This window comes from Candoia aspera, chromosome 14 (genome assembly GCF_035149785.1).
Source record: "Candoia aspera isolate rCanAsp1 chromosome 14, rCanAsp1.hap2, whole genome shotgun sequence".
NCBI lineage: Eukaryota > Metazoa > Chordata > Lepidosauria > Squamata > Boidae > Candoia > Candoia aspera.
Window position 1 is genome coordinate 11,165,212 of NC_086166.1, and position 21,067 is coordinate 11,186,278.

Genomic DNA, 21,067 nt, shown 5'->3' on the forward strand with positions numbered 1-21,067 from the left:
GATCTGGGGTGACCTAGACACTGATCCTTCAAAGACCTCCAAAAGCAGTTCCATGACTGAAGCAGGGGCCAATTTATTTAAATATGAGACTGAAGAATAATCAGATTAACATTAGGTTTAAGTTTAAATGGAATGAAATCCAGTTTAACTTTTGGCCTGCCTTTGTCCTCCTTCTTTGGACCATGGCATTCTCTATGGCCTCTATCCAGGAAAGAGACCTACGGGCTCCTGCTTTAATTCTAGATGGACATATTAAATAAGACAGGCCAGGGAAAACGGGGCTGTGTTTGTACCTGACTGATGAATGAAAGCTGGGAAGAGGGCGAGGGAGACCTGGACAGACTCCTGCAGTGACTGGTAACAGATCTGGCGAGACTTGGTGGCTTCCCCAGAGACACTCTCCACAATATCTTCCAGGACACTAAGTGTCTGATGGATAAGGATTTTTGCTGCAAAATCAAGAGCAAATGAGCAAACCATCACCCTGCAGCACTAAAGCTACAATGCAATTCAGCAGAGATTGAGGCAATGGATCGGCCTTTCCCGGCTGGACCCTCTACGAGAACTGAGTTCCCTGGGAAAGACACAAAGCCTTCCAGGAACCCCGTCCAGAAATGAATCTCTCTTGCAGCACCACATGAGTCAAAGTACTCTGCGCTGACCCCTTAGGCCAGTGTCTCTCAACCTCATGCTGGCTGGGGAATTCTGGGAGTTGAAGTCCACGCATCTTAAAGTTGCTGAGGTTGAGGAACACCGCCTTAGGCACTCACTTTCCAGGGAAGACAGGCCTGCTTCCCAGTCACACCACAGGAAGAAGAAACACTACATTTGGAATAGCGGTTCCTGGAGAAGTGCAGCAGACAGGCTCTTCTGAACGGGAGTAGCAACTTTTCATGCTGAGCTTTTTGTTTCGTTTTGAGTTTAACCATAACGTGTGCCTTCCACGTTAATTTGCAGAAGCGGCATGCCCTGGATTCCAGAAATGCAGGGAACACCCTGGAAGGCGATTGGCTGCAGTGATTGAGGAGGCAATGCTTTCTTTGTATACCAGAATAAATCTTTGTGTCTGCATGGTTCAGCACTACCAATTATAGTCCCTGAATATGTGATCAACTGTCACCTAAAGGCGTGCACGTACATAAAGTTCTTGTGCTGTTCATTTCCCAACATCAGTGTCAACAAGTTCCACAAATATGTTAGCCTGCAAAACTTATGCCTCTGGTACATGCTTGCACAAGTGTGCAGGATGTTTCAAAGTGCTGCATTTTAGACTGTTCTGAGCATGGCTTTTTACAAAATGTCCTCTTGTAAGGGCAACATGGGCAATCTTGAGCATTCTGAAAGAATGTGAAACTCAAAAACAGCTCTGCACTGAGTCAACGCGCATCTAAAAACGCTCAAGATGACCGTTTTGCACTTGTACAAGATGTAACATGGAATTTTGCACTGAATACAGCCCAAAACAAAAACATTTTGCACATTGCTAATTACTTACAACAGCTACACTAAACATTACTGATAAATGGTTGCATGCAATTAGGTTCAAACAAGATTTAATCCATTTAGTTATTTATAACTCTCATTTCAAGGCAAAAAGCCTAAAAGCTTAGACTAATACAGCTATTAGTATAAACATCACTTACAAACAATAAAACAAATCCAGTTTAAAAGGTTTCAAATCCCTTTTCTGCTAACAGGCTTTAAGTTATTTTAATACTCTTACCTCATCCCCAAACATTCTCTCTTTATCTGCAAACGGACAGCATTTTTCAAAACCTCAGAAAAATGCAACAGCCAGCTCAAGTTTTCAAAGAAACCTTGGGAACATGAGCTGTTGGAACAAGTTCCTTTATGATCAAAAAGGGAATCTTTCAGCTAAACAAAAAGCATATTTGCATTATGTCTGCCAACTTCTGTCCCTGCCATCAGCTTCGGGGGGACATACTTAATCTGTTTCCAAATATAGGCACCATGCCAACTGGTAGCTCAAGCTTGCCTTTTTTATGATCTACTGAGTTCACTGGGAACAAAGGACCTGTTATCTGGACCCCTGTTACATCATCATCATCATCATCTAGATTGCACCATTAGTGCCTAAAAAACCCCGCACATTTGTCTTGCAGCCTCCAGGGTTCCTACAAAGGTGGAGGGGTGCCACATACCGAATGCAGCTTCTAGATCAGCGTTTCTCAACTGTGTCAACTTTAAGATGTGTGCACGTCAACTCCCAAAATTCCCCAGCCAGCCTGGCTGGGGAATTCTGGGGGTTGACGTGCACACATCTTAAAGTTGACACGGTTGAGAAACGCTGATCTAGATTAAATCCAGGCTGGATTTCTCGCTTGAGAAACTGAATAGAGAATGTAATTTTGAATTCTAGACTGGCTTGGAATTCTGAGGGAAAAACCTTGCTTTTCCTGGGACAACCCAAGGAACAGGCTTCCTTATAGGAATCCAAAGGCCCTAGTAAGGAAGAAACAAAGATCTGTATTACTTCCAACAATACTGCCTAAAAAGAGATGCCTACTCCAACTAACTGCCAGGAATTCAGTAGCAATTTTCAGCCAGCTCTGAACAGGGACCTGATCAAGGCTCTCAAAAGCGATCCTAAACCTGTGGCTAGTATCTAACTTCCCCAACGTCTCCAAGTCTACAACTACAGCCGACAAGCTGGAGGTCTGTACTGGGGCGACTTACTATCGTCCTGCTGATTTTTCCTCGGGGGAAAGATGGCACTGGATTTCAGGCTGCGGTAATCCCTGGTGAGGGCCGATATTAGGCTGGCATGGTTAGTTGAACGAATGGCCCACTGCTGTTCACCCTCTGGGAGGTTTGGCCACGGAAGGAGCAAGATGTTTGAAAGTGATCTGCACAGGAGTATCTGGGCCTGCAGAGAATAAGATCAAACACACTAAAGCCCAGAGAGGGGAAGAGGAAAGGTTGCACAGCCGGGAGCAGCCCCTCTGGCCGTTGACTCGCTGAAATCTAGGGTACGGGAGCAGAGAGCATCAATCACTGCATTTGGCACCACCAGGCCCCATGGCAGGTCACTTTGGATCAAACTAGACATCAGGGCAACACAACCCATGTGATGGAATATAGTTTGCCCAGGTAGGTATAAAGTGAGGATTGGTACACTCTGAAATGGGGCTGGGATGGAGAGAAAGGGGACAGTAAATATTTCCCTCTCTCAAAAGCTTTTGCCCTCCCACCCCCCTGTTCAAATCCCTAAATTTATCCAGGAGGAAAACTATAGCATTGAAGGATCCACCTTCTCTTCCCAATGAATCCCACCCCCAGCCCCTTCCCTCAGCCAGTTTTATCATGGTTCAAGCAGTACTGGTTCCAACACTTGACTCTGGGGCTATGCCTTCAGTTAGACCTAGATCCCAAGGGTGTGTACAAAACTTGGTTAATAGAGACCAGATCATGCCTTGCTGAATTCTATCAGACTAGTCAAACAGCAGATCCTTTTTGTGCCAATGCATAGGATACACTTCTGAACTGGGTTAGTTATATGGACCGCAGAACAAATAACTTCAGTCTGCTAAAGCAATTACTCCAGCTAAGTATCCCGGTCCAATAATATTTCCTATCAGCTTTTATGGACTGAAACTTCCCAAACATGGCAATGTGGCAGAGCACACCAAGAGGGCAGCTGTGTTTCATGGTCAACAAAGACCCTACAGAGTCACAGACCAGGTTCACACATCGCATCAAGTTTTGTAGTTGTGTTTGTGCTTTCAACTTATGGTCTATTATCATCATTTATTGAACCTTTAGGACACCCATTACAGAAGTTCTGGTTGACAGCTTAGTGCAATGGATGAACCCAGCCAAAGCAGCTTGTTCAACAAGCCATGTTCAACAAACTGTGGCTCAGCATGAACCATGAACCCATCCAAAGTATCATTCACAAGCCACCCACCTACCAAGGAAAGAAATGAAAAGTTTTAGGAAGATACAGATTTTCGTTTTCACTCCTTCCCTGAATCAGGGGGATGATTTTGTTCAGACCACTCAGGAACAGACAAATGGTCTTTAAACATGCAGACATTAAGACAGTTCTAGAGTAGCCCCATTTTCATGGGACTGCTGCATTTCTGAACCAGCAGCAGGAAGAGATTAATTCTGTTAATTTTCTGCTTCCTATTCAAGTTACATAGCCGACCAGAGAAATTTAGTTCCAAACAATCTCAGGGCACCTTGGGGTTAAATTTAAATCCCCCCCCAATCCCAGCAGTGAGTTGGGAACAATATTCTCATCACACACTAACCAGGCAAATAACTTAGTTAAATGCATTGGGCAAACACAGCAGTGAGTACAGTTTAGCATGACATGCAAGGGCTGACAAAGACCCCTTTTCTTCCTTGGCTTTGCTGCAAATGAGAGCGAAAGCACCGTGTTTTAAACTAGCCAGAATGCCTGGGGATCTAATCAGGATGCCTGCGCTTAGTCCCCAAAGCTGCACTCACCTTCTCAGAAAGGCGCTGAGCAGAGCTGTCAGTAACCCTGTTGAACATTTTCTGCACGGTTGGGATGCTGATTAGAAACACAGGCCGCACAGTGGTGGCCAGGGAGACAAGCAGGTGGCAGGCGGACAAGAGCAGCTTCTCCTGTACCTGGGGGCGGGGCGGGGGTGGGAAGGGAAGGGAAGGGAGAGAAAAATGAGAGACTTCAGCTTCTGCTGTTAAGAAAAAGGCTTTGGGCTAGGAAATAAAGACAGCCTTTGAGAGATCAGATGTTTTCTGATAGAGAAAATGCTGCAAGGGAAAAGCTGGCATCTGGGAATCTCTTTGTTTGGAAGCTCTTCGTGACTCCTTATTCCAAAGAGGGTGCTAAACTCTACTTTGCAAAATCCTGCTTCCTCACAACTCTCTTTGAGACAGCAGGATAGGAACATCTAGCACAGCCTTTCTCAAGAGTTCCCTGAAGGAACCCTTGAAATATTTTCCAGGCCTCGGGGAACCCCTGGACATTCAGGCTCAAAGATAGGCCAGAAGTTACAAAATTATTGTATTTGTTTCATGGGTAGGCCTGTAGATATGCACTAACAGTGTTCTTAAACTAAAAATAGAGAATGACATTTCTCTCTTTAATGTGAAGCTGCCCGAATTTGAAATAATTTTTTAAATAAATTGTGATCTCCCAGGGAACCCGAGGGTTTCACAGAACCCTGGTTGAGAAACCCTGATCTAGAACAACTTCATTCAGCTTGGCACCTGTACAGATGTGTTGGTCTCCATCTTTTGCCACCAATGGTTCTGCTGACTGTGGATTCTGGGAGCGGCAATGTAACATGTCCAGAAGTTTGAGAACTGTCAAGATTTTGGGGAGGAGCAGCAGCTAAGCCCCCCTCCCCCTTATAAGACAGACATGAACTGGAAAAATAAGACCCCCAAACTCCAGGATCCCCAAGATGACTGCAACAGATCACCCTCCTCCCAAATACAAATGACTGGGCAGAGGAGAAGCAGGATCAAAGTAAATGTCTGCCCTCTGGTTCTGGGTTGGAACAGTGAGAGACTTCATTTAAGAGATTCCTGTAAATCATCTGCCAATTGTCTTCCCCTGGGAAAGGAAGTTTAGCAAAGGTGAAAAATGGAGCTTTTAGGCAAGAGAAGGGATCCGACCACGGATGAAAGCAACGTCTGGCAAAAGGAGGAGACAATGGAAAGCTGGGCAGAAGATACCTTAGAGCTGATCAATGGAGCAATCGCTTCCAAGGCAGTGGAGACCAAGGAGACAAACTGTGTCAGATTCTGCTGATGAACCTCTCCATAGAACTGTGCTAGCCAGTGGCAGTATGCCTGCAGAGCTGCCAGGGATTGTGCATGTCTGGAAAGAGAAGAGATCTTAAAGCTAAAAAGGAAGGAGAATGGTTGGGGAGGGGCGTGTGTGTGAAATAAGGCACACACTTGAGACCTCAGAATGATGACTGGGTCCAAACTGAGCTTCCTCTCTACAGTTCTCCAGCAAATCCCCTTGCCAGCAGGATACTGCCACCCTCTCCCTACAGAACGTATCTCAATTTATCTGGATTCATTTTATTTCCCAGAGGTGAAGAGGGAGAGATTAGGTCATCATTAGTAAGAGTTAATACCCCCAAAATATCCAGCATTAGCATGAGACCGTTAGCAGCTTTTCTTACATCCTTTTGCAAATGGGATCAAGGGCAAAGGGGCTCAGGATACAGCAGCTTATTTGACTGGGATGGAATAAGCAATACTGAGGACATCTGATATACAGACAGCAGGAGACTAGCAGAGGTAGGAGAATTTAGGAAATCAGGGAACTTAAGCATCCCACATTCTTTGGTTTCTGCCAACCCCCCCCAGCAAGTGGCTGATAAAGTGGGGCACGCAGGGGAAGAGGACCCAGGAGGAACACTTCTGGGATTCATGAAGGCTATCAAGGCCTGGGAGAATGACTTGATCCTGGATCTTGAGAAATACCATCTAGGGAAGAAAGTCTGGAGGTGGCCTGGTTAGGATGACTCAACCACTGTTGAGCCCATCTCATTTCCCATCTCACAAAAGGCTCTTGGTTAACTCCAAAAGCGATGCTCAAGGATGATCCACTGTAGAAGGGCAGCATTTAGGGGGTTCAATAAAGGGCCCAGATTTTAGGAGAGCATTTCCAGTGCCTTTTAGTGTTGTGGTTTTCACATCATACTCACACATCAATAAGGTCAGGTTTTAGTACAGATGGCACCGCTGTTTCAATGTTATAGAGTTTAATCTGGGACCCATACAGAGTCACCTTGACTAACCTGGAAAAGCAGGTTAAGAGGGGAAAAAAAGGGAGTGAGCAGCAATTCGTGAATAAACAGAATTTTTCTACTAGCTGTAACGTAAAGTTGACCTTAAGCTTTGAGACCCCTGTTCATACTGCCCAAAGCCATCCCCCCACTGCCCACGGGGTTAGAATTTTGCTGTTTGTGATCATTTTGGCTTCTGAAAAGAGCCACCCCCAACCTCATAACTTCAGATGGTGTCTGGGATCCTGAGAGGAGTTGCCTCAACTCTTCTGGAGGACAACAGGTGGGAGAAAGCCACAGTAATGTATCATGTAGCTATGATCTGGGCAATACCGCCTGGTGGTGGCAACAGAGAACACCATCCGCCCTGCTCAACAAGCAAGTGTGGTGACTGCTGTTTCATCCAGTGCTGTGATGGAGCAGAGATGGCACCAGGAGCTTTCTTGTTGTGGATGAGGACTTATTTGGAGAAAGTGCCAGTAGGCTCAGCAGCTCTTTCCTTCCCCTTCACTGCTTTCTGTCCTTGAAGGATTGGGCATGGTTGTCAAGGAACATACCCAACCTCTTCACCTTCCCATAATTCCAACCTCTTTCTCTGCTGCTGGCAGTACAACACCCCTTCCCATTTTTCCCTTACGATAACAAGCAGGCTGAAAGGTTCTAGAGTGGAGAAAGAGAATGGCTGAGGCTGAAGTGTCTGAAGCCAACAGCAGGGGGCAGCGCATTACAGGGAAGGCCCTTCCCAAGAACCTATGGACTCTAGAGCAGTGTTTTTCAACCTTGGGGACTTTAAGATGGGTGGACTTCAACTCCCAGCATTGAAGTCCGCCCATCTTAAAGTCCCCAAGGTTGAGAAACACCGCTCTAGAGCACCGAGGCAGTTTCATACACATGGGTGTCGCCTACCTCTCCACCACTGTAAGGGCATCGCTAAACCTGGCAGCAAACATGTCTCCGGTGAAGTACTCGGCTAATCGTCCCACCGCCTGGAGCAAGGAGCTGAGGTCTCGCAAAGAGCAGTGCAAACGCCGGCAGTCGTTCTCCGCAGTGATGTTCAGGCGGTGGCCTGGAGGAGCAGCCAAAATGCCTTGATGTGAAAACGTGCGAAAGGATCGGGACACGAGCGCTTCTGGGATCGGGGACAGCGTGCCCTGTTTGAGAAACCCTGTCGAAACGGCCCTCCGCTCCCCGCTAGTCCCAGCCGTGCCCTTAATGGAATTTACGGACCGAGCTCGTCCTCAGCTAGAACCCCGAAAGCCGACAAAGCTCTCAGAGGAGAAATCTAATTAGGATGTTCCCTTTGCAGGAAATGAAACATTTACTGCGGCTGCATGACACGCATTTGCTTTGAGTGGCTCTGCCCAGCCCAGTCGGAGCTCTGAATCTGAGCAGGCCTTTCACGGCTCTGGCTGAAGAAAAGGACGCTTCTGAAAAGGATGTCCCTGTTTAATTCTCACCGTTACTGCTCCTCCTTCTCCCCCGAAAGGCTCAAGTGGTTTTCCAAACACGGCAGCCTCATAGCAGCACAACCAACAACCCAAGACGCAAACCCTAAATCTGAGTTTAATCTGAGGCACTAAACGGTTTCAAGGATGCAGGGCTATCAGGAACAAGTTAAACACGGACTATCCAGGCGCTGCTCTCGGCGGGCGCACGTACTTGATGCACAGCGAGATTCAGGCCCCTGAATAATACTGAAACCACCCACGGTTTGTTCTTCCAAGAAGCTCTTTTCAGCCCTCCCCTTTGACTGACACTGCCAATCAATGCCAAGCAACCAGCTCACCTTGTGCCTTCCTATGGCTCTGTAAGGATTCTGGAGACGGTTTAAGAAACTGCTATTAGCTTAGGACGGAGGTGGCAATAACAAAAACCTAAAGAGCTGATTTATTACTGCGTAAGGTAAAGGTAAAGGTTTCCCTTGACGTAAAGTCCAGTCGAATCCGACTCTAGGGGGCGGTGCTCATCTCCGTTTCTAAGCCTTGGAGCCGGCGTTGTCATAGACACTTCCAGGTCATGTGGCCAGCATGACGACACGGAACGCCGTTACCTTCCCGCCGAAGCAGTACCTATTGATCTACTCACATTTGCATGTTTTCGAACTGCTAGGTGAGCAGGAGCTGGGATTAACAACGGGAGCTCACCCCGCCACGCGGTTTCGAACCGCCGACCTTCCGATCGACAGCTCAGCGGTTTAACCCGCAGCGCCACCGCGTCCCCTTATTACTGCGTACTCTTCTGCAAAGCACGACGCCCTTTATCATATACAGCCAGGTGTATCTTCCCTGAGAAAGGGGTGCGCGTTTGCCATGGCTATTAGTGGGGTGGGGAGAAGGGGATGGGGAAAATGGCAAAAAGAGAGATAGGAGACGGAAGGATCCTACAGACTGTGGCACTGACATTCTTGGAATGATTGCCGTGCAACACGGCAAGAAATCTTGGCCTCTCTTGAATCCGGGTGAACTGGTATCAGATTACCCAGCGCATTCTAGCTGAGCTGTTCTACTGTCCCTTTCCAGAGGGGCATGTTTTTTGCTCCTTTCAAACGCCAGCAGCTGAGATCTTTTGGCTTCGTCTGCCCTGACTCCTCTCCTGGCAGAGATGGTCCCATCTGGCCCACTGCCCTTCCAGGCTGGATTTCTGCTCCTCTGCTCAGCCTGGCCCCAAATACCAGGCACCTACATCACCTTGATCAGGTAGACACTGCAGCTAAGGTCCCGTGTATGTTGCAAATCGCAGGGCTAGCTCCGTTTGTGCAAACAGGCTTCTGGAAGAAGCTAATTTGGCTGACAAGCCCAGCTTGAAGCCTGGAAGGGGGAACAGGCACAGTTTCTGAGGATTCTGGACATCATGTATGGTGGAACCTTCTTGTCTGAAGTTCATTAATCTTTTTCGTGAAGGATGCAAATCAACTGTAACCCACGTAATGTTATATCAACACTGGCCACATTTAACTGACCTGAGGCTTCAGGCACAGAAAGTTCATCTTACCTGTCCCTGAGGTGACGATGAACTGTTGGAGTCCCAGATACACATCCAGGTTTTCCTGGAGCACTGGAAACTAGAGCAAAAAGAAAGATATAACTACAATCAATTAAAGTAACAATGGATGACTCCAAGCACGATGAATGTGCTGCTGAAAAAATTTCATGGACGTCAGCACTGAAATTAAGCTTGAAAGGTCAACACAGCTCAGTGGCATGGTTCCCAACCTGGCCTTCTCAGTAAGTGTCAAAGGACAATTTCTATTATTTCCAGACAACATGGTTCTTACAGAACTTTCAGTGAAAAATCATTGGGAAAGCATTTCTGAGGAGGAAGATGTATTTTTTACAATAGCCTTTCTTAGGATCTAATTCAGCCTTCTCCTAAGTGGTACCCTCCAAAATGATGGGACTTCACGCAGCATGGCAAAATCCATGGAGGCTATGGATGGTGGGCTTTCAAGTCCAATCTGTTACAGAATTTGCAGAGGGCTTCAGGCTGGGAGAGAAATCTTTAAATTAATTAAAGAAATGCAAGTTCAAAGTATGAATGTTGGGCTAGGACCAGGGACCTCCATGCTCAAGTCCACCCGTAGCCATGGAAGCTTGCTAGGTGACTTTGGACTAGCATGCCCTCTCAACCCGACCTACCTCAGAAAGAGGTTGCTGGGTGGGAAGAATTGGAGGAGTGAGTGCTATGTAGGCCGGCCTAGCTCCTGAAAGGAGGGAAGGGTTTGTATAAATCCAAAAATAAAATTTATTCTAATAGTCACCACCCCATGAAAGAGGATAAACTGAAGAACAGTGGCTGGCACTGCCTCAAAGAATTTACTGAACGTCTTGGCTGAATGGGAATTAAGCATGGGTCTTTCAACTGGGTGTTGCAAGTGAAGTGGCAGCATGGCCAAGAAGAGTCTTCTAACTCCCCAGAATTATTTGACTTTCAGCGACTCTCAACTCCCGCTCATTATTGTTTTGAGACAGCACTCAGGCACTCCAGTGCTTTGCCCAGATCTACTGACGGGCAGCCTGGTCTCTAAATCAGCTTGGGCACAAAATTAAAATACATGAGCACAAAATAAATGGGGGGGGGGGACACCACAAGGAGTTCCATCACAATACCCTGGCAAACGTTTTCATCTTCATCCTGCCAATGGATGGGTGCACCCCACTGAGTGAAAAGGTACAAACTTCTTCAAATTGTGCTGGTGCTTTACAGACACGACCAGTACATTTCTTGGAATGGCTTGCCATTGCCTTCTAGGATCTTCCTTTTTTTTGCTTTCCAGTCTGGCCTACACCATGTCTTACTTAAGGCTGCCTTGGGAACTCACGGCAAAGGAAGCTTTAAATCTGGGGCCATCAGTTTAAAGTCTCTTTATTTTTACGCTACACCGACACCATGCCATTTATTTTGTTGCTTTTTGACTGGTAGTTTTCTAATTTTATCTGTAGTTTAATTATTGATTACTACGTAAAATTACTTAGTCTGTGGAGGTTTTATTACAGAGATTGTAACCTGCCATGAGTCTCTCTCAACACAGTAGGTAAAAAAAAACAACTGAATAAAGAATGTCTGGAGTGTTTTAGTTCCCACCGTGAAAAGCCATCTCACCCTTTTGAAGCAATATGGAGAAACAGCGGGGAAACCCCTGATCTCTGCAAGACATGCTTGTCACACCAAGAAATTTAAAGTGCTAATTTCAGGCATGGACATGGCACACAGTTTTAGAAGCTGGCAGGCATGCCAGAGTTTCACGGCAAGGGAAGATTAAGAAACACACAGTAGAAGAATCACAATCTGGCCTTCTTCCCAGGAACCTAGCTAGACCAACCTTAGGCTGACTTCCTTAGGCTCAACGTTTACCCTATTTTATTTTTGCAAAGTTTTCCTACACTGCTTCTAACTTTCCAGCTTACTTGTAGCAACACCTGTAAGGGAAGTTGCAGAAGGAAGCAGCTTCAGCCAAGGACAAAGGTCAACAGAATAGATTCAGTGTAAAATGTGCATCAGAGACCCATGGGGTCAAAGCTCTACAGAGGACTTGGTGATTGTAATAGACACAACACAGGCTTCACTCACTTAGTAAAATAGGACAGGGAACCTACCCTTGCGTAGCAAGTGGGAAAAGAAACAAAATCACATAGCGCATTATATAAGCACTCTATAAAAGTAACAAAAAACAAACATTCCTATTTCTTTTTCATTCTGCAACATAAGCTATTTGAAAATGCTCTGCCAGCTATCACTCAGTAGGATATGAGATGTGTTGTAAAGATCCATCCATCCACTAATACGGAGAAACACAGAGCCGCTTTCATTTCCCAAGTCACTTTTAGTTTCTACACTGTGACTAGTCACATGTTTCCAATGTTATTGGAACAGGCACATGAGATTCAAACCCTTTTTTTTTAAAAAATGAGAATGCCGAAAAAACAAACCATGTGAGCACATCATGAATAAGGAAAGAGAACATTAGAAACTAGTGAAATAAAAATCACGTTTTACTGCGCTAAGGAGTAAACCACTGGGAATGCTTTGGAGATTCAACGAGGCCTAGAAATGAAGTTGCTTTTACCTATGTTTTCTATTGGGGGTCCCTTGTTTTCTGAGACCCTCCCTCAGATCTCCTCTATGTAAATGTTTGCCAGACACTCTTGCGTTATTCTTGCCACCTCATTTTAGGCACTAGATAACTGTTCAGCACAATGCTCCACGAAGAGGCTAAGTCTTGTGGATTTTAATTTTGTAAGCCGCTCGGAGTCATTGTGTGCGAGTTGGGCGGTCATATAAATTTACTAAATAAATAAGTAAAAAGGTGAGTGAGTCAGGGACATGGAAAAAATTAGACAACTAGCCAGCTCAAGAAATCAGAACAAGGCAATGAGAGTGAGCAACCTGGCATTGCCCAAGTGCTGTACTTAGGAGACTGCCCAGGGCAGGCATCCGGACTGGGGCAAGGGCAAGATAATGGGATCCAGGCAATAATCCCAAGGGGAAGGATTAACAGGGGTGTTACTGCCTGCCCTGTTTACCATAACTTCTTTTACCTACTCCTATCCTCAAATAACCCCCAAAAGTTAACTCTTCTCCCAAATATTGTAAAAAGGATTTTCCAGTCTACATCCGAATGGTGGGCTGAGTCCTACCCCTGCTGGGCAGCTCTGACAGCCTGAGACCGCCGAATGCAAGTCTTTCATACATGTCAGCACTAGAGAAGATCACGGCAAAGTTGCTCTCTCTTTGGTCAGCCTGGTTTAGGACAGGTTGCTCCCCTGACAGCAGGGTCTCAGCCCAGGTGACACTACGGTGAGAGATTGTTGGGAAAGTGGGGGGAGAATCAGTTGAAAGATTATCTCAGAAACAGCAACTCGGTCCAGCTGGGGAGAAAGTTGGGAAGAAGCATTCCAGACAGGCTCCATCTTAAATTAACTCACTATAAATGAGGCTGGATATTTCCTAGTACAGTTTTCAAGATTCTGTATTGATGGCAGACTAGCTTTAATGCTCCCTCACTGCAGTCTGCATGACCCTTGCTTCCTTGGTCTTGCCAGCTATATGGGGCTTGACGACAACTTAGCAAGGGTTACCTAAGGCCCTTTTAACTGAGCAGCCAGAGATTGAACCTGAACACCATGAAAAGAAGGGGATTTGCCACCATCTCATCAATAATCATGACCAAGTAGAACAGCAATATATTATTGCACGTTTAATGCACATCAAAACATCCCCAGCCCCATCTCTAAAGAAAATAAGACTATGCCTGAGTCTCAGGGTGTGTTGCTCCCAACTGCTTGAGGGGTAACCACAATGTTTTGCTGGCACAAAGGCACTTCCCTTCTTATGCAAGGAGGAAAGACACTTTCATTTTCTCATGTCTGAATCTCAGCCACACACTCAAAGTGCAGAAGCAGCTACATTTTTGCCCACTCTAGGTTGGAAAGGATTATGCTCCTCAAATTCATTTCAATGTCTTCAAAATACTGGGTTGTAATCCTTAAACTAGGACAATGGTTAAGTTGGGTGAGGCTCACCCATCCCGGCCTTCCTTTTAGTGAGATTAAGGCTTTGAAGAGGGATACTTCAAAGTTCCCTTGCTGCATCTTCCATCCCAAGGAAGTTTCTGAGTAACTAGACTGATACCAAGCTACCAAAACACTGAAGGGTCTGATAACCAAGCCTAATGGGGAAAGGTTCAAAGATCTGGCTATATTTAGCCTACAGAAGAGATGTAAGGAAAGATGGTGAGCCTGGACATCAGGAAGAACTTCCTGATGGAACAATCTGTCAGTCAGCAGAACAGACTGCCATGTAAAGTGTTGAGTTCTCCTTCACTAGAGGTCTTCAGAGACAGGACAGTCATCAGCCAGAGATGCTCTGGTGGATCCTGCACAGAGCAGGGAATAGGACTAGATGACAGAAGATCCCTTCCAACTCTATTATTCTAGGATATTCACTCTGCCCACTTACCAGCGTAGAGAAGGCATGAGTTGGCAAAAGTTCCATAACTTTGGCCACAACTTCTAGGCTCTGAAGGAGATACCGCTGCCATTCAGTCTGCTGCTGTAAAGGGGGAAAAACACAAAGACCTAATCAGCCATTTTCATTTTTCTTCAAATTAGAGCTCTTAACTCTGAACTCAGAACCTTACTCTGTTAACCTTAACCGAATAAGGGGACAGAATCCTGAACCGGTAGAGCGGAATGTGCCACCTTATGATAGGTTGGGGAAAAGCCATTATCCTGTGAAGTCAAATAAAAGTTCTAATCTGCCCATGCCAGTTGGTTTCCAAATCACAGGAAATATTTCCACATGGTGATTTAAAAATGATGTTACCCACCTGTAATCTAAAGTGGAACAGTCCATTTTATCTCATTTCCCTTAAGCACAACAGGATTTAGATGCTTGGGTTTGGAGAATCTTCTACAGAATCTCCTTTGCATAATTCTCTGCTGTACGCATATCTCACTGCCTTTACTCTGAGAATGGGTCTCCTCCTACACTTGTAGTCTCACAACAATCCCGCCAGGTGGATCAGGCTAAGAAAGGATGATCCAATGTCTCTCAGTGAGCTCCATGTTCCAGTGGAATCTTCAACCCAGATTTGTCCAATCCCAGCCCAACACCTTCATCCCACTTCGAAATCTCAACTTCCTTTAAAATCTCATTATGCTGATCTTGCTCAAAATGCTCAGGCCTGGTACTTAACCTCCCTTAACTTCTAAATGAGGCATGAGAACAAAACTTTATATACTCTGAGGTGCAGATACAGGAGGATGCTAAAAATTCAAGCGTGACAAATCAGTCTTAGAAACCTGTTAACTTAAATGTTTCAACTACAAGACACTGGTTCCACTGCTGTATGATCATGATGGCTGGGGAATTCTGGGAGTTGAAGTCCACACATCTTAAAGTTGAGGAGGCTGAAACACTGCTCTAAGCCTTCATTTACAGCTTTCAGACCTCAGCTCAAGGACAGATTACCTTTCCTGGGTTGAGACCAACAACTGGCTAATGGGTTGCAAGAGACTGTGTACTCTGGGAATGAGGTGATGTCCCCAAAAGGGACAGGGCTGAACACGGGCAGCCTGTTTTTGTCCTTTTGGGAAGTGTTAAGGGGTGGGAAGGAGGAAGATTCATTTTTCAAAGTTCTCAGCTCTCACCAACCCTCTTGTTTTCATGATTTGGGGCCAAATTTGGCACTGCTGAAATATTTATTTATTCGATTTCTATAGCCGCCCGTCTCAGCAAGTGACTCTGAAATACGCTTGCTTTGCTACTAGATGTTAGCAGCAGCATCCTTTGAAAGTTGCAAATGGAGGGCTGATGGGGAGGGGATGCTGAGGGACATCAGCCTATAGGCTGCCCCCTCCTGGGCTCTGTTTCTTACATCATCATCCAGCGTCTCGTCATCCAGTTCTTCCAGCTGGGCCTGGTTGTACCTGAACTGTATTCGGTTTAATACTTCGGTCAGCAGCAACACCAAAGCATCCTCGTACCTGGGGAAAAGCAAAACAGCCCAAAATGAGGAAGCAGCAGGAAGGAACGGCTCATGACATCACGGGTTCCAAGGCAAGGCTCCTGCCTGCCTCTTGCTACTTTGCAGAAAGAGGAAACCACGAAGTAGACTGTATCCAGACCCATTAAGAACTCTATTCAGCAAACGTTCCATTAGTGAATTTAATCAAGGGGTTTCATCAAAACATCGAGTGCCTGCAAGATTGCTACACTGCCTGGTCTGAATGTCATAACACAGAGAAGTTCCCAATTTATTGAGATTCCTCTCAGTACTGATGACACCAGACTCCTGGAAGCCATTCTGCATCCCTAGAGAACAACAGCCTTTTAAAAAAAGTTCTCAAGGACTGGGAGCTTTGAAGGCAAGCTTGGAGACTTCTCAAAATGAAGAGAAATGGTAAGTTTTCAGAGTTCTGCAGAACCTTCCTTCCTCCCCCCAGACTGCAATGAGTTATGCAAATGCAGCCTAACTAAAAAGCAAATTTGAAATGTGCTTAATATTTATGCCAATTTGTATGTGGAAACCTGCATAAATTTTCCCATGGGAACTCCACTTTTCCTTGCAGTTTGGATAAAATGGATCACACACAGGAAATACAGGCCCTTTTCTGAAAAAGCAGTCGCTCTTCTGTCATCTGTATCTGACTTCAGATCAGGGAGCATGAGAAAGAAATCCCACACGTTTCAACGCCGCTAGTTTAGGGTAGATGAAATTCCTCAGATTCACAGCACAGCCTGCCAATCATCACTCTTCCGAGAAATAAGGTGGTTACCTGCTGTACATTTAGCAGTCAACCTATTTTCCCACGAATCTACCTCAGTGCAAAAAGTTTTTAAAAAAAAAAATCACAACACTCATAGATCCAGCTGGCATTAATCGCCTGGGAGTGACACAGCATAATTTCAAAGAGTACTTGCTGTCCCATCCTTCTTTCACAAGAAAAATTATGTCATTTTCTTCTCCATCTGGTATAAACAAGAAGTGAGTAACTGGAGATGGAGGCTCCTCAGTGCTGCCAGAGGCAAACTAGCGAGGGGGAGATCTTGAAATGACTTGAATGTGAGTTGTCCTCCTAGCCCAGGAGACAAACCTGAGCCTTTTCTCTTTCAGATGTTTGTCCTACAGAAACAAGCACCCAGGCCTGAACTCTGCTTTCTCCTCTTCTCACAGGAGACAAGCGGCATCTGAGTAAGACGTTGACCTTAAATGCAGGGTATCTCAATCGGATCACAGAATAGTACCAGCCAGGCCGGTAGCTGAGCAGGGAGACTGTCAGCCTCAATCTACCCTGGATAACGTGAACATGACACTATTGAAGATAAAAAGCAGATTTAGCTATGCGAAACAGAAGTCTCAAATGCTGGCCCTGTGTTGCAACCACATTCACACTTACGCGTAAACATTCACTTTACGCTTCCTCTTCCAAAGATTGCAGAAAGGGCTACAGTAAGAGAAAGGCACTTCCACAAAGAATCATGCGATCTTATTCTGCTTGTTCATTCCTTGCATTACAGGGACATTTGCAATTGCTGGCTCCAGTTCGCTCCATTCCAAGTCACAAACTTGGGTTGAAAGAATTAAGAATGGTTTCATTCTTAATGGGCAAGACCACAACCCTGGCTTCCAACACATTAGCTTTTCATTCTCAGGCATATTATAGGGCGTGCATGTGGACTGGAGGCTGTACTTACTGGGTATTTAATATGTATTTAATATGGTGGGCCTTCCAAACGCTCTCCCACCAGTGGTCTCAAGTGAAACAGAGTCCACGATCTTGTCCTGCCACATGCATGGACTACAGCTTCTTCTTCCCAGGCTAACGCTATTTCCAGAACATATCTGAAGCCAAGGTTGGTGCCACAGAGCAACTTAAGTGGTTCTGTGGGAACGGGCCTTTGCAATTGACACCAGGAAGCTGTGTTTTGCAGTTGTGATTCTCCAAGCACAGGCACGAAGCTAAAAGACCTTCACTCTTCTAAGCGTCACTGCAAGGACCATGAAATCTTCTAGGGTAATACAACTACAAAACACTGAGTCAAGTAATCAAGGCTTTTTTTTTTTGGTACCCAACCTGAACAGCAAATTGTATGGCTTACCTGTTGAGTACTGCTTCTTTATCTGCCAAGCGATTCTTTATTTTACTGGTCAAATAGTCCAAAAACAAAGCCCAGATGTCTAAGCAGGAAAAGTAACCTTCATGTGTGGGCTGAAACAGGCACATCAAAAACATGGTGTTTAGCAACACACCTGGCGGGTGAAGATCCGCATTTGTAACAGTCGTTCCGTAAAAAAACGGAGCCTTCCTCCCCTATTCAGCGACCTTGTCTTCTCTTCCAGGGCTTCCCTGACACATTCCCAATGAGCCTGAGCCATCTTTCTATTCCCTAATCCCATGGATTCTCTGATATTCTCCTATTATTCAGCTGTAGGGTAAGGATGGGCCGTTTGTTTACAACATTCCATGGAAATAACTTCCTTTTCTGCTTTTCTGAACCGGGGACTATACAAGTCACAAGCTGCATACCCACACCATTGTGCAACAATTCAAATCTGGAAAGAAAGCTAGCCTTTATCTACTTGGTTGAAAAGGTATGTTTTCCCAACCCACAATCAATGGCAGCGTTGCTCTAATGCTTCTTTGGTTCTCATGGAATGATGGAATGTGAGGGTGACCTTGGAAGATGTGGGAGGGGAGGAGAGATGCCGCCTAGGGAACCAGATAAGAGGGAAAGGAGCCCATAACAGAGTAACGGCCACAGAAAGAAACTTAGGAAGGATATGCCGTAATTACTCAGGTGGTAAATATGGAGGGTGGGAGGTTTGTACTTTCAGACTTGTTAGATTGATGTCAGCCCTCCCAGGTAAACCAGACAGGAAGCACAACCAGATGAGCTAATTCTATTTTATTGTAAGGCTACATGAACAGAATCTTGCAGGTCTGAAAGGGTCCTTCCTAAATTTCTTCCTCTGGCTGTTACTCTGTTGCAGGCTCCTTTCTCTTTTATCTGATCGTTCCCTTGACGGCATCTCTCCCTCCCCCCGTCTTCCAAGGTCACCCTCACAAGGATGTTGGGCTAGAAAAACCAGTGGTTTTTCTCATGCACGCTTTTTAAAATCATGTTGTTTCTGGTATGCATGTCCTGCCCTTTGAAGGCTAATCAGCATTCACCATGCTAGCCACCTCATTCTTTTATAGCTTGCTCCTATGTGAGCTTTTCCACATGTTGAGATGATCTGGGCCCTTTTGGGACACCGTGCTCGGGACTGCTTGTTCTAGAAGACTCACCCGAGGCCGACTGACAGCTTTTTAGCACTGGCAGAGACCTTTCCCTACTCACCTGACCCACAGTTATTTAAAGATTTAATCCTTTCTTGTCTTTGTGATGCTGTGATCACTTTTATGTCACAGCATAAACATTACTTATCAGTACAAATTATTTATACAATGTGTTACTCTGAAGATACAGGCAGAGAATTAAGAGCAAGAAGGGAGTACAAGTATAAACATGGGATTCACACACCATGCTTAGCCATAATGTTGACTGGCTGGTTTTGTTTCAGCTTGTATTTATAAACCTAGCCATTTTGGTTTCTAACCATTGTGCGTGTCCAATTAAGCAACATAGCAAATGGCTGTTTCATTGATGAATCATGGTTAAGTAGACCATGTGCTGGAACTACAGTATGAGTGGACACAGTCATAAAATAAACATGAAATCTTGCCTGTATGATTTGCTTTAATCTAATGTAGTCAACTCTAAGTTTCCTTTTTACCCTGGCGTTAGAAAGTAAAAACCCCACCATACCTTGAGGATAAAACAATCCCCTTTCCTTTCTAGTCTTTCTTTTTGTGCAAATTAAAAGATTTTCTGCAAATCAGAAGACTGTATTCTGTATTTTTAAAACTATCTGATTCAGATGAAAGGTTACTAGGCACCAGACAAGTTTTCACCACTTCAGTTTCTTTCATGGCCGCATTATGCTTTGCTATTGCATTAATGTGTCCAGGACTTTGATTATGGGCTTGACTGCAACAGTGATGGGCGCAACTTTGGAAGACCTGAAGGGCCAAGTTGGAGACAGACCCTCCTGGAGAAAATCTATCTGTGTGATTGCTAAGAGTCAATACTGACTTGATGGCTCATAATCCATCCATCAATCAATTAGTATTCTGATTTCAGGTAAGAGCTTCATATTCTTTGGGACCTGATTATCATTGCTACATATGCTAGATTTCTGAAGCATTGAGTATGTGCCATCAAGTCAATGTCATCTTTTAGCGACCACATAGATTGACTTTCTCCTGGATAGTATGTCCTCATCCAGGCCTTTCAGTGGTGCATTCATTGCTCTTATCACAGAGTACCTCCACCTTGCTGTTGGCCATTCTCTTCACTTTCCTTCTAGCATTCCTAGTATTACGGACTTCTCAAAGCAGCTGGGTCTTTGCACTGACTGGCTGATGACATGGCATCAAGATGGTGGCAACTTTTAGCAAGCACACAGACAGATTTTCTCCAGGAGGATCTCTCCCCAACCTGGCCCTTCAGGGACTGCAATGGTTCACCCACTGCCACTCTGAGTCCATCTGCCTTGCTGCTGATTGTCCTCGTCTTTCTTTTCCTTCCATCTTCCCCAGCATTACAGATTTCTAAAATGAGCTGGGTCTTTGCAGGGACTAATTATATGCCATTAAGTCGCTGTTGACTCTTGGGGGCCACATAGGTAGATTTCCACCAGGATGGTAAAACATACATACAGGTTTCTCAGGGAGCAATCCACAGCCCCAGGTGGCTACTATTTTGAAATGCAAGGTTAATAAAAACAGATAAACAAATAAAGCCCTATCAGGGTTCTGCATGCAGAACTGCGGAACCAAAATATACAGAACGTACATTCACAAAAACACACTACCATGCAACACAACAGAATAAAGCTGCAGTAAGGCAAAGCGACATTCCAAAGCAGTACCTGATGAAATGTGTATTTGAACAGCAGTGCAAGAAATTCAACAACAGGGAACTGGGAATAGGACTCGATCCTTCTCAAGTGGACACTCACAAAGAGGCGCAGAAAGTCAGTAAACTTCTCTATGTAGCTGCAAGAGAAAGAGGAGGGAACCTGAGTAAGCAAATGTAGATATTGCTAAGAAGCAACAACAATCAGGAATTAAAATTCACTCAATTGTTCTTCAAAAGATAACAGATTCATAGTCATTTTTAACAATTAAATTGAAGCTCTACAATTTTTACCTACACAGCAGGCAACCCTTCACTCCATTATTACCTGAAACAGCAGAAAA

General features: G+C 45.1%; 1 protein-coding gene across 2 annotated transcripts in view; it reads right to left on the reverse strand.

The window, feature by feature from the left end:
- XPO6 (exportin 6) overlaps nucleotides 1–21,067 on the reverse strand; it is a 48,820-nt gene that overhangs the window by 8,183 nt on the left and 19,570 nt on the right. For both annotated transcript variants that reach the window (XM_063315129.1, XM_063315128.1), the window contains exons 8-18: nucleotides 20,737–20,863; nucleotides 17,862–17,971; nucleotides 15,637–15,745; nucleotides 14,217–14,309; nucleotides 9,753–9,822; nucleotides 7,668–7,827; nucleotides 6,681–6,773; nucleotides 5,695–5,839; nucleotides 4,477–4,623; nucleotides 2,698–2,887; nucleotides 294–449 (exon numbers count right to left, since the gene is read on the reverse strand). In XM_063315129.1, the coding sequence (XP_063171199.1) occupies nucleotides 294–449; nucleotides 2,698–2,887; nucleotides 4,477–4,623; nucleotides 5,695–5,839; nucleotides 6,681–6,773; nucleotides 7,668–7,827; nucleotides 9,753–9,822; nucleotides 14,217–14,309; nucleotides 15,637–15,745; nucleotides 17,862–17,971; nucleotides 20,737–20,863 (1,400 nt within the window). The remainder of the gene's footprint in view (nucleotides 1–293; nucleotides 450–2,697; nucleotides 2,888–4,476; nucleotides 4,624–5,694; nucleotides 5,840–6,680; nucleotides 6,774–7,667; nucleotides 7,828–9,752; nucleotides 9,823–14,216; nucleotides 14,310–15,636; nucleotides 15,746–17,861; nucleotides 17,972–20,736; nucleotides 20,864–21,067) is intronic.